The 14313-nt window shown below is 35.7% G+C and overlaps 1 protein-coding gene across 4 annotated transcripts in view; it reads left to right on the top strand.

The window, feature by feature from the left end:
* Window positions 1-14313, top strand: part of CFAP44 (cilia and flagella associated protein 44) — a 124786-nt gene that overhangs the window by 69731 nt on the left and 40742 nt on the right. For all 4 annotated transcript variants that reach the window (XR_011994687.1, XM_072723148.1, XM_072723155.1 and 1 more), the window contains 2 exons: window positions 2176-2372; window positions 3922-4096. Coding sequence is in view for 3 of the 4 variants with exons in the window: in XM_072723148.1 (XP_072579249.1) it covers window positions 2176-2372; window positions 3922-4096 (372 nt within the window). In the remaining variant the exon portion in view is untranslated. The remainder of the gene's footprint in view (window positions 1-2175; window positions 2373-3921; window positions 4097-14313) is intronic.

Raw genomic sequence — 14313 nt, 5'->3', positions numbered from 1 at the left:
CAACAGTAGCATGAATAAATAAATCATGGTATGAGCATTGAAGACTATTACAAAACAATGAAAAAGTATAAACCTGTGTGAGGCCCAGGGATTATTCTATCTGTTGTCTTCTGGTCATTCTTTCCCCAACCTCAGGTAGACGTATCACATGCATACAGGTGATCAGTAATCACCTGAAGCCTGGAAGAGAGACCTCTGTAGACCTTCAGAGCTCTCTCCCTAGGCAGCAGTTTCCTCTCTGGTACTCTGCTCTGTGACTCATGGCACTGATATGAAATACCTGAATATTCAAATTGTGGAATTATATCTAGATGACTACTTACCAAGAGATGGAAGTAGCTAAGAAGTTCTTCTCAGGAAGAACCTTCAATATAATATATCCTATGTTTGGCTTTAATGACTATTCATATTATATTTGTTTATATATATATAGTATGAATTCATACATATGAATATATTATGAATCTTAAACCAGTGAGGCTCATTGCCCCAGCCTGCCTGCTTCTTTCATTTGTTTGCGTTCCTGTGCTCTGCTGGAGCAGGTAGTTATTGGTGAGGCCAGGAATCCCTGTTCCCAGAATCGAACATACTTGCAGCCGTTGTCTTTGGGAACATGCATCTCCCCAGAAGCTGTCAGAGTCAGGGAATATGTGCCTATAGCTCTAGGACCCAATTTGTCCATCATCCCCCTTGTCAGGTGGAACCTCTTCTTCCTCAATCTTCTTGCCTTCAATTGCTTGTTAATTCCCTGCTTTCCCTCCCTCGGCTTTATGTCTTCACTAAACATACGGAAGGAAATAAGTTACCTTGCTATCTGATTAGAATGGGGGAGAGAATAAAGTTGTATCACTGGGTACTACCAGTGTTTTCATCTCCACTAATTTAAATAGACGAAATGTGATAACTCTTGCTTGAATAATTTGCATTTTTCTGATTATTGATGAAGTTAAGCATTTCTTTTCATACATTTATAGTTCACTTATATTTAATCTTCTGAGAAAGAGTCCATCTTCAATTTCCTTTGAATTCTATTTTTCCCTAGTTTTATTCACTGTTTCTGTGTTTTTCTTTTATTATACATATTGCAAATACTTTCTCACATTTTGCTGTTTATCTTAAACGTTGTTTACATTTTTCTAACTATGCAGAAGTTTAAATTTTTTAAAAAGATTTTATTTATTCATGAGAGACATGGTGAGAAGACAGAGACATAGGCAGAGGGAGAAGCAGGCTCCCCATGAAGAGCCCAATGTGAGACTTTATCCCAGGACCCTGAGATCACACCCTGAGCCAAAGGCAGACACGCTCAACCACTGAGGCATCCTAGAAGTTTTAAATTTTGATGGAACCAAAACCATCCATGTTTTCATGTTTTTTGTGTTTCATTGAAATATTAAAATTTAAAGAGTAATACTCCAGCAGGAAGGAAGATAAAGGGAGTAAGTTTTAGAGTGAAGAGAAAGATACTATGCTCTGCGAGAAAAGGCAAAATTAGAAATAGTAAGGCATTTTAAAAGAAGAAAGTGTTCAAAGGATTGGATTAAAAAATAGAAAGACAGATGAACTAGGAATAATTACTATATACATAAATTAAATTCTAAAATTAAAGGATTGGAGAGTAATTATGAACTAGTGCCAAAAAAAATAGCAACAATTAGCCATTAATTGATAACGATTAAATCTCTGTGGGCTATAAAAGAAAATGAACTAGATAGTAATATGAATTCCTGAATTGAATATTTTTTGTAGAGACAAATAGGGTCATGTATATGAACTATATGATATATATATCATATTATGTATATAAAAGAGCTATATGAGATATTAGGTGGATTACATTTTTTCAGAGTTTGTTGTGATCCACTCACCATTAAATTATAGTCTGCCTGAAAAATTTTCATTTTTCTACATATTAGCAAAGGAGTGGCATTATAATGGGTTGTGTAATGTTTTCATTAGAAAGAAAATTCTACTTGTTCTTTAACCAAGTCCTATGTGACTTCTATCACATCCTTGTTGGTTAACGCATTGTCAAATTTTTGGATCTAGCAATATCATTTATAAGCATAGTGTATAAGTGATCTTATTTTGTTACTTAATCTTGCAGAATTATTAAAATAGTATAAATGGTTAAAATGGTGACTAGTGTAAATACTTGTTCTATTTTTTTTTCAGATTTCGTGAGTCATTGGAAAATGATATTATTGTGGTTCGTGCCATACAAAGTGATCACAAGATATCTTCCTATAGACTTGTGAAGCCCTCTAAGTACTCCAAGTTCAAAAGAATAAGTCTAACAGAGAGAAGAGCAAGCAAATTGGAGAGATCTGAAAAAGAGGGAGCTGGAAGAAAGGATAGCCAGAAAGATACAGGTAGCCTAAATAACAAGAAGGCTTCTAAATTCTTACTTTAATAAGTTTCAAATAGGTAGAACCTTCAGATCCTTTGTTGATGGCTTGAGCTCAATCTCTTGCCTCCCTTTCCTTATTCCTTTGGAATCATAATCAAGGGAGATAGGGGGGTGTGGCATGGCTGAGAATGGGAAGCCATGTTCCTCCAGCAAATGCTCCGCACCAGCTCTTCAATGAGTGCTGCTAAGGAAAACCCACCCTGGTTATGTGACTGAGTGGGTTAGAGTACTTGATGCTGCTGATTTCTTCCAACATCTAACTATTCTTAAGTCTAGGATTTCCCCAGTTGCTAGTTTCTAGGCAGTGTTTCCTTGCAGATTCTTGGACCCTAACCCAGAGTGTGGGGATTGAATATGATATTTCAAAATATTGTCCAAGAGCAAGTGCTTTACACAGAGTGATGAGCTTAGAATTCAGGTGTGAAAAGAGTACCTCTTAATCTCTGTGACCTGCCTCTTGTAACTACCCACGGGGTGACTGCAGATGAATAGGAGGAAGACAAGAATTCTGGGAATGACTTGGAGAGTCCAATCAAAAATAAAGGCACTGCAGCTAGTGCCCATGATACAGTACTGATATTACTGCCGCTTTATCCTCTTGATTGAGAAAAAACTTAATGGCTCCTTTCTGCCTCTGGGATAAATTCTGAAATCATTTTCCTAGTATTTAGTCCTTCCACAGCATATCCTTATTCTGTTTCCTATTAATAGTGCATTTTCATACTGTTTTGCTAGTATTTTTAGCCTATTGTCTTGCTCACTGCTCTCTAATTATGCCTGATAGTTTTATACGCAGGCTCCCACTGGAGGGACCAATTCATTCCTCTCTTCTCTGAATTCTACCAATTCTTAGAGATCCCAGATTGAATTACACTTTTGTTATAAAGTCTTTCCATGATCACTCAAGCCACACTAAACTCCTGCTTTTCCATATTATCATATATTTGAAATGAGAAGCGAAATCATGAGTTATAACCATATGACCATCTCATATTATTATTTAACTTTTTTCCAAAGTATATCTCTCCATAACTTGAACATAAAGTAAGAAATTGCCTCAGTAGATACGTAACTCTTAAATCATAGGTTTGATTGCATGTTTCTGACCAGTTTTTTAATTGGCCCCAGACCACTGCAGTTGGTGAATGTCACCTCAAATTATACACGTCAGATAGGACTTGCTTGTTTTCCCCTTCCCCCACCATATCACAAATATTCCAACCATTTCCCAGTGTATCTGTCAGTAGCCTCTCGTTATTTATCTTGTTTTTGTCTTATCTTGCCAACTTTTCAATAAGGTCCTTTGGAGCAAATGCTGTGACTTAGGTCTCTTTATTTTTGTATGCTAAAAGACTTATTTTGGGGTTCAATTGATGGTCATTGTTTAACAAAATGAATTACAGATTCATTATATCCTGTTTTTTAAAATGGGGAGGTTTAAAAAAGTTTGAGAATTTCGTTTTGAGGTTACAAGAAGATGGAAAACAAACAAATATTGACTCTTTGTACAGGTGGGAGCATTAGTGTGCCAGAAGAATCAATTATAGAGAAAGGGAAGAAATTTCGGCCTAAAACCCTAAGTGAAATTATGGTGGAAAATCAAATTGAGAAAACAAGGAAACTTATATTAAAAGCTGAAAGGGCCCAGCTTAAGATTCAGCAGCGAAAAAAAGAATGGGAAGAACTGTAAGTGTGTGTATTTTTGTTTTCTTTCTTTTTTTCTCTGTTTTCCTTCTTTCTTTCCTTTTTTTTTTCTTTTTTCACCCATACGCTTTCTTCTTAACATGAGTTTCAGGATATCTTTGAAATAGAAACAGAGATGAAGTATTGAAATCAGATCAGCTGGGTATTTGAGTGTGGTGATACCTTAGTGGAACATCCTTAGGGTTTGGGGCCCAGGAATTCCATTTTGTGAATACAGTCAGAGATTTTTAAGGATTATGAAATTCCTATCTATCCTACCATCAGGTTATTTTTCTTTATGCTCTAATATCTTATAATTTTGGCTTTCGCCTTCAGGTCTCTCATCAACTAAAGTTGACTTTTAAAAACTCAGGCATGGGGTACTTTTATTTAAGAAGCACTTTTGTTTTGTTTTGTTTTATTTGCCACCTACATATGTTTGGTGAAATGTTTCTTCATGTCTTGCTCATGTTCAAATAAGATTGTTTGCTATTTTACTGTTAAGTTCTGAATTTCTTTTTATATTCTAGATACAAGTCCTTTGTTGGTTATGTGGTTTTAAAATATTTTCTCCTAGTCTATAGCTTGTCTTTTCATGCCCTTAATAGGGACCTTTTGCATAGTGAAAGTTTTTAATTTTGTTAAACCCAATTTATCATTTTTTCCTTCTATCAATCTTGTTTTTAGTGTTGAGTTTAAGAACTCTACCTAGCCCTAGTCCCCAGTGATTTTCTACTATATTTTTCTTTTTTTTTTTAAAGATTTTATTTATTTATTCATGAGAGACAGAGAGAGAGAGAGAGAGAGAGAGAGAGAGAGAGAGAGAGAGGCAGAGACACAGGCAGAGGGAGAAGCAGACCCAGGCAGAGGGAGAAGTCCCAAGGCGGGACTCCATCCTGGGTCTCCAGGACCACACCCTGGGCAGAAGGTGGCGCCAAACTCCTGAGCCACTGGGGTTGCCCTATATTTTTCTTTAAAGTTTAATAGTTTTACATTTTACTTTTAAGTCTATGATCCATTTGGAGTTCATTCTTGTATAAGTTGTGAGATTCAGGTGTTTTTTCCTGTTTTTGTTTTGTTTTGCTTTGCCTGTGGATTTGCGATTGCTCTAGCACTCCTCCCTCCCCTGAATTGGTTCTGCAATTTTCACATTTGTCCAAAGTCATCTGAGCATATTTGTGTGGGTCCAATTCTGGGTTCATGTTCTGTTCCATTGATCTATGCGTCTGTCCCTTTGCTGATAACATACTATCTTGATTACTGTAGCTATGTAATAGATCTTGAAATTGGTCCTCTCGTTGTATTTTTTTTTCCATATTGTTTAACCATTCTAGTTACTTTGCCTTTCTATATAAATTTTAAAATAATTTTGTCTACGCTTACAAATAAAATCTAACTGGAATTATGATAGAAATTGTGTTAAACCTGTGTATCAGTTGCGGGGGTGGGGGGGTTGACATATTTATTATGTTGAATTTTCTAATCCATGGACATGGTATGATTCTCAATTTATTTAGATTTCCTTTGATTTCTTTCATCAGTGTTTTGTTTCTGTATAAAAGTCCTACACATATTTTGTTAGAATTAGACACTTTTTTGGCAATTGTAAATGATAATTTGCTTTTGATTTTGGTATCTATGTGCTCATGTTCATTGTTAGTATAGAAATACAATTGGTTTTTGTGTGTGTGTGTGTGTATCTAGTATCCTGTTGCCTTGCTGTCATATTCTGACAGTCTTTTGGTAGGTTCCTTAGGATTTTCTGTGTAGACAATCTTATCATCTGTAAATAGGGACAGTGTTATTTTTTCCCAGTTTGTTTGCCTCTTATTTCCCTTATTTTCTTGTTGGACTGGCTAGAATTTCCAGTATAATATTGAAATAGAATGGAGCTTCTAGAATTTGTTCCTGATCTTAAGGGGAAAGAATTCAGTATTTGAATGGTATATTGGTTTTCATTCTTCTGCTTGAGGCTGCCTGTTTGAGGTTGATGTTTCATTGACTGTATATAGTAGGGTTATGTTTTTTAATCTATTAATCTCAGTTCTTCAGTTGGTATATTAAGACCATTTACCCTTATGTAATTTACACATGGATTTACTTATATATTTATATATAATTATTGATAGTTCAGGCTTATATCTGCTACTTTATATTTTGTTTTCTGTTCTCTGTATTTTTTGTTAGTTTCAGAGATAGAATGTATTGATTAATCAGTTGCATATAAAATTTATTGATTAATCAGTTGCATATAATGGTCAATGCTCATTACTTCAAGTGCCCTCTTTAATGCCCATCACCCAATTATCCCTTCCCCCTGCCAACCTCTCCTCTAGCAAACCTTCAGTTTGTTTCCTGGAGTTAAGCATCTCTTACTGTTTCCTTCTCTCTCAATTTTCATCTTATTTTATTTTTCCTTCCTTTCCCCTATGTTCATCTGTTTTGTTTCTTAAATTCCACATATGAGTGAAATAATATGGTATTTGTCTTTCTCTGACTTGTTTCACTTAGTATATTATCCTCTGGCTCCATCCATGCCATTGAAAAATATGGAAAGAGCCCAGATGTCCATCAACAGATGAATGGATAAGGAAGATTTGGTATATATATAAAATGGAATATTACTCAGCCATCAAAAAGAATGTTCTCAGTGGTTTTTTGTTTTTAATTTTTCATGATTTCCTGTGGTTTACTTGAATATTTTAGAGTTCCAATACGATTATAATGTTTTTGAGAGTATCACTTTGAACACCTTTTTTTAGCATTTTCTCTGGGTAGTACATTATGTATTCACAACTTACCACAGTCTACTGGTGTTGACATTTTATCAACTTGAATGAAATGTAAAATTACCTTACCTGCCTTCAAGTCCCTTTACATATCCCACTGCTTCACACATCCCACTGCTTCTTGTTTCCCTTGTTTATAGAATAATTGTATAAATATTTTCTCTATATACATTTTATCCTCTTGATTTTTTTTTCTCAACTGGCTATCCAGACTATGTTGTTAATCTCCAGATATTTATAAATTTTACAGTTTCTTTCTTGTAGTTGATTTCTAGTCTTATACCTTTGAGGTTAGGAAAGAAATGATATGATTTCAAGTTTTTTCAGTTAATTAAGACTTGTTTTGTGGCCTGCTGTGATTTATCCTGAAGAATGTTCCATGTGCATTTAAGAATGTGTGTTCTGCTACTGTTGAATGGAATGTCTGTAAATATTTGTTAAGTCCATCTGGTCTAACTTGTTATTTAAGTCCAATGTTTCCTTATTGATTTGGGGTTTTTTGGGGGGGTCTGGATGACCTAGTTTTGCTGTATGTTTGGATTCTTTCTCTTTATGTTGTTTGTATCTGTTAAAGGTTTTGCTTTGTGATGACTATGAGCCTTACATAAAACATTTCAATCTATTTTAACTTGATAATGACTTAACTTTGAACATATGCTAAAGCATACTTAACTCCCCCAACACTGTTTTTGATGTCGCAGTTTTTATTTTCTTACTTTATATATCCATTAACAAATTATTGTAGTTATAGTTACTTTTAATACTTTGCCTTTTAACCTTTATACTAAATTTATAAATTATATACTCACCATCATTAAAATATTAGAGTATTCCAAATTTAACTTTATATTTGCCTTTATCAATGAAATTTATACATGTTTTCCTGTTCCTAGTCAGTGTCCTTTCACTTCAGCTTGAAGAACTGACTTTAGCATTTCTTGTTAGGCTGGACTAGTGGTGATGAACTCCTATAGCTTTCATACGTCTGGAAAACTCTTTATTTCCCCCAATGCTTAAGGGAAAGCTTTGCCAGGTAGGTTATTTTTGGTCAGCAGTCTTTCTTTATCATACAATTGACACATTTAGTGTCCAATTCAGTGGAGTTTTTGTATATTGAGGTGTTCAACCATTACCACTATTTTCTAATATCATAGTACCCCCCCCCGCCCAAAAAAAACTCCACTCATTAGCAGTCACTCTCCATTTCCCCAAACTCTCATCCTTAGCCCTAAGCAACCACTTTTTTTTTGAAAGAGAGAGCATGAGTAGGAAGGCATAGAGGGACAGAGGGAGAGGGACGGAGAGAATATTAAGCAGGCTCCACACCAAATGTGGACATGGGCTTGATCTCATGACCCTGTAGCTGTGATTTGAGTTGAAATCAAAAGTTGGACACTTAATTGACTGTGTCACCCAGGTGCCTCTTAAGTCTAAGCAACCTTTTTTTTTTGTCTACAGATTTGTCTATTCTAGACACTTTATGTACATGGATTCTGTGGTCTTTGTGACTGGCTTTTTTTTTTCTTCATATGACTTTCATTTTCATCCATGGTGTAGCATGTGTCAGTACTTCACTCCTTTTTATGACCAGATAATCCATATCACATTTATATGTCATCAGTTGAAGCACATTTAGGTTATTTCCACTTTTTCACCATTATGAATAATGCCACTGTTAACATTTACATAAATTTTATGTGGACATGTGTTTTCAACTCCCTTGGGTGGATACCTAGGAGAGGAATTGCTCCTTTAATATGCTAACTCTGTTTAACCTTTATTTTTTAATTGAAGCATGGTTGACACACAATGTCAGTTTAGCTTCAGGTGTACAACATAATTTGACAACTCTATATATTATGCAATACTCATAAGTGTAGCTACCATCTGTCCCCATACAGTGCTATTACGATACCGTTGACTATATTCCCTATGCTGTACCTTTCAGCCCTGTAGCTTATACATTTAATAATTGGAAGCCTGTGCCTGCCATTCCCCTCACTCATTTTGTGCATTCCCAAACCCTTCTCTTTTTTGGTAAGTATGGTTTGTTTTCTGTGATTATGGGTCTAATTTTGCTTGTTGTTGTTTGTAGACTTGTTTTTTAGATTCCACATAGAAATGAAATAATATCATATTTGACTTTCTATGAATTATTTTATTTAGCATAATGCCCTTTAGGTCCATCCATGTTTTGGAAATGGCAGGACCTCATTCTTTTTTATTGCTGAGTAATATTCCATTATTATTTCTTTTTCTTGTATGATTGCTGTGGTTAGGACTTCCAGTATTATGTTGAATGAAAGGATGAGAGTCAATCTCTCTTGTTCCTCATCTTAGAGGAAAAGCTCTCTCTTTCTTTTTTTTTAACCATTGAGTTTGAGGATAGCCATTTGGTTTTTTCCATGTATGCCTTTATTATGTTAAGGTTCCCTTTACACTCACTGTGTTGAGAGTTTTTATCATGAGTTGATATTGGATTTTGTCAAATGCCTTTTCTGTACATATTGAGATGATTATATTATTTTTATCCTTACTTTGTAAATATGATGAATTAAATTGATTTGTGAGTATAGAAGCATCCTTGCATCCCTGAAATAAATCCTACTTGATCTTGCTGATATCCCTTTAATGTATTGTTGAATTCAGTTTGCTAATATTTAGTTGAGGATTTTTGTATCTATATTCATCAGGGATATTGGCCTATAGTTTTTTCCCCAAGTTTTTATTTAAATTCCAGCTAGTTGACATACAGTGTAATATTGGTTTCAGGTGTAGAATTTAATGATTCAACATTTACATTCAACACCCGGTGCTAGTTACAAGTACCCTCCTTAATCCCCATCACCTATTTAACCCATCATCCTACACATGTCCCCTCTAGTAACCATTGGTTTGTTCTCTAGCTAAGAGTCTATACCTGGTTTTCTTCTCCCCCACCCCCAGTTCATTTGTTTTGTTTCTTCAATTCCTAGCCACAGCTAACAGACAACACAAAGAAATAAAAGGCATCCAGATCAGCAAGGAAGAAGTCAAACTTTCACCGTTTGCAGATGATGACATGATACTCTCTACATAAAACCCAAAAGACTCCACCCAAAAATCGCTAGAACTGATGCATGAATTCAGTAAAGTCACAGCATAAAATCAATGTGCAGAAATCTGTTGCATTTCTATACACCAATAACAAAGCAGCAGAAAGAGAAATCAAGGAAACAACCCCACTTATAGTTGTACCAAAACCCATAAGATACCAGGGAATAAACCTAACCAAAGAGGTAAAAGATCCGCATGCTGAAAACTCTTCAGTCTCTATAACACTTATGGAAGAACTTGAAGAAGTCACCAAAAAATGGAAAAACATTCCATGCTCGTGGATTGGAAGAACAATTATTTTTAAAATGTCTATACTACCCAAAACAATCTACACATTCAATGCAACCCCAACCAAAATACCACCAGCACTTTTCACAGAACTAGAACAAACAATCCTAAACTTTGCATGGACCCACAAAAGACCCTGAAGAGCCAAAGCAATCTTGAAAAAAGAAAAAAGCAAAGCTGGAGGCATCACAATTCCAGACTTCAAATTATATTACAAAGCTTTAGTGATGGTACTGGCACAAACACAGACACGTAGATCAGTGGAACAGAGTAGAAAATCCAGAAATGAACCCGCAACTACGTGGTCAATTAATCTTCAACAAAGCAGGAAAGAATATCTAATGGAAAAAGGCCGTCTCTTTAACAAATGGTGTTGGGAAAATTGGAGAGCACCACGCAGAAGAATGAAACCAGACCACTTTCTTACACCACACACAAAAATAAATTCAAGATGGATTAAAGACCTAAATATGAGTCAGGAAACCCTTCAAATGCTAGAGGAGAATGCAGGCAGCAGCTTCTTTGATCCTGGCTGCAGCCCGTGATTTCTTATTAGATACGTCTCCAGAGGCAAGGGGAACAAAAGGAAAAAGAAACTATTGGGACTCCATCAAAATAAAAAGCTTCTGCACAGTGAAGGAAACAGTCAACAAAACTAAAAGGCAACCAGTGGATGGGAGAAGATATTTGCAAATGACATATCAGATGAAGAGCTAGTACCCAGATCCATAAAGAACTTATCAAAATCAACATCCAAAAAATAAATAATCCAGTCAAGAAACGGGCAGAAGACATGAACAGACATTTTCCCAAAGAGGACATCCAGATGGCTAACAGACACATGCCAAGGTGCTCCACGTGTCATCATCAGGGAAATCCAAATCAAAACCACAATGACATACCACCTCACACCTGTCAGAAAGGCTAAAATTAACAACCTAAGAAACAATAGATGTTGGTGAGATGAGGAGAAAGGGGAACTTTCTTACATTGTGGGTGGGAATGCAAATGGGTGCAGCCACTCTGGAAACAGTATGGATGTTCTCAAAGAATTAAAAATAGAACTACCTTCAACCCAGCAATTAATTGCACTACTAGATATTTATCCAAAGGATACAAAAATACTGATTTGAAGAGGCACCTCCACCCCAATGTTTATAGCAGCACTATCATCAAGAGGCAAATTATGGAGAAAGAACCCAAATGTCCACTGATAAATGGGAAAAGAAGTGAGACATATATATCCATCCGTACATAGACACAATGGGCTATTACTTAGCTATGAAAAAGAATGAAATCTTGCCATTTTCAATGACATGGATGCAGCTAGAGGGTATTATACTAAGTGAAATAAGTCAGAGAAAGACAAATACCATATACTTCTGTTTTTATGTAATGTCTTAGTCTGGCTTTGGTATCAGGGTAATGCTGGCCTTGTACAGTGTACCTCCGTACTGTTTCCAGAAATCATGGGCTGCAGCCAGGATCAAAGAAGCTGCTGCCTGCATTCTCCTCTAGCATTTGAAGGGTTTCCTGACTCATATTTAGGTCTTTAATCCATCTTGAATTTATTTTTGTGTGTGGTGTAAGAAAGTGGTCTGGTTTCATTCTTCTGCGTGGTGCTCTCCAATTTTCCCAACACCATTTGTTAAAGAGACGGCCTTTTTCCATTAGATATTCTTTCCTGCTTTGTTGAAGATTAATTGACCACATAGTTGCGGGTTCATTTCTGGATTTTCTACTCTGTTCCACTGATCTACGTGTCTGTGTTTGTGCCAGTACCATCACTAAAGCTTTGTAATATAATTTGAAGTCTGGAATTGTGATGCCTCCAGCTTTGCTTTTTTCTTTTTTCAAGATTGCTTTGGCTCTTCAGGGTCTTTTGTGGGTCCATGCAAAGTTTAGGATTGTTTGTTCTAGTTCTGTGAAAAGTGCTGGTGGTATTTTGGTTGGGGTTGCATTGAATGTGTAGATTGTTTTGGGTAGTATAGACATTTTAAAAATAATTGTTCTTCCAATCCACGAGCATGGAATGTTTTTCCATTTTTTGGTGACTTCTTCAAGTTCTTCCATAAGTGTTATAGAGACTGAAGAGTTTTCAGCATGCGGATCTTTTACCTCTTTGGTTAGGTTTATTCCCTGGTATCTTATGGGTTTTGGTACAACTATAAGTGGGGTTGTTTCCTTGATTTCTCTTTCTGCTGCTTTGTTATTGGTGTATAGAAATGCAACAGATTTCTGCACATTGATTTTATATGCTGTGACTTTACTGAATTCATGCATCAGTTCTAGCGATTTTTGGGTGGAGTCTTTTGGGTTTTATGTAGAGAGTATCATGTCATCATCTGCAAACGGTGAAAGTTTGACTTCTTCCTTGCTGATCTGGATGCCTTTTATTTCTTTGTGTTGTCTGATAGCTGAGGCTAGGACTTTCAGTAATATGTTGAGCATCAGTCATCCCTGTCATGTTCCTGACTCTAGGGGAAAAGTTTTTCCCCATTTTGAGTGATATTTGCTGTGGGCTTTTCACATATGGCGTTTATGATATTGAGTTATGTTGTCTGTATCCCTAAATGTGAAGAGTTTTAATCAAGAAAGTTTGCTCTATTTTATCAAATGCTTCTTCTGTATCGGTTGAGAAGATTTTATGGTTATTGTCCTTTCTTTTATTTATGTGGTGTATCACATTGATTTTGCAGATACTGAGCCACTCTGCAGCCTAGGAATAAATCCCACTTGGTTGTGATGAATAATTCTTTTATGTACTGTTGGATTTGATTATCTAGTATCTTGTTGAGAATTTTTTGTATCCCTGATCATCAAGGATTTTAGCCTGTAATTCTCTTCTTTAGCAGGATCTTTGTCTGGTTTTGGAATCAAGGTAATGCTGCCCTCATGGAATGAGTTTGGAAGTTTTCCTTACATTTCTATTTTTTGTAACAGTTTCAGAATAGGTATTAATTCTTTAAACATTTGGTAGAATTCCCCTGGGAAGCCATCTGGCTCTGGATTCATGTTTGTTGGAGATTTTCAGTTGTCGATTCAATTTCTTTTCTGGTTGTGGGTCTGTTCAGGTTTTCTATTTCTTCCTGTTTCCATTCTGGTAGTTTATATGTTTTTAGAAATTATTAATTTCTTTTTTTTAAAAAAAGATTTTATTTATTCATAAGAGACACAGAGAGGGAGGCAGAAATATAGGCAAAGGGAGAAGCAGGCTCCCTGCGGGGACCCTGATGTGGGACTCAATCCCAGGACCCCCAGGATCACACCCTGAGTGAAAGGCAGATGCTCAACCACTGAGGAACCTATGTATCCCCAGCAATTTATTAATTTCTTCCAGATTTCTCAATTTGTTGGGATATAATTGCCATAAGATTCTCTTATAATTTTTTGTATTTTTGTGATGTTGTTTGTCATCTCTTATTCGTGATTTTATTTATTTGGGTCCTTTCTTTTTTGAGAAGTCTGGCTAGGGGTTTATTGATTTGGTTTGTTCTTTTCAAAAAACCAGCTCCTGGTTTCTTTGATCTGTTCTACTGTTTTTATTCCTATATCATTTATTTCTGCTCCAATCTTAATCATTTCCCTTCTCCACTGGTTTTAGGCTTTATTTACTGTTCTTTTTCCAGTTCCTTTAGATGTAAGGTTAAATTGTGTATTTGAGACTTTTCTTCTTGAAGAAGGCCTGTATTGCTATATACTTTTTTCTTATGACTGCCTTTATTAAATCCCAAAGGTTTTGGATGGTTTTATTTCCAGTTTCAGTTGCTTCCGTGTATTTTTAAAAGTTAATATTCTATAATTTCCTAGTTAACCCATTCATTCTTTAGTAGAATGTTCTTTAATTTCCATGTATTTGTGGTCTTTCCAATTTTTTTCTTGTGGTTGACTTCATGTTTCATCGTACTGTGGTCTGAAAATATGATGGTATGATCTGAGGCTTTTGGTACTGGTTGAACACTGATTTGTGGCCCAGTATGTGATCTCTTCTGGAGAATGTTCCATGTGCACTTAAAAAGAATGCATATTCTGCTGCTTTAAGATGAA

The sequence above is a fragment of the Vulpes vulpes genome, chromosome 1 (assembly GCF_048418805.1).
Source record: "Vulpes vulpes isolate BD-2025 chromosome 1, VulVul3, whole genome shotgun sequence".
Classification (NCBI taxonomy): Eukaryota; Metazoa; Chordata; class Mammalia; order Carnivora; family Canidae; genus Vulpes; species Vulpes vulpes.
The sequence above is the reverse complement of the archived record's forward strand: the minus strand, read 5'-3'. Positions and strand labels throughout refer to the sequence as shown.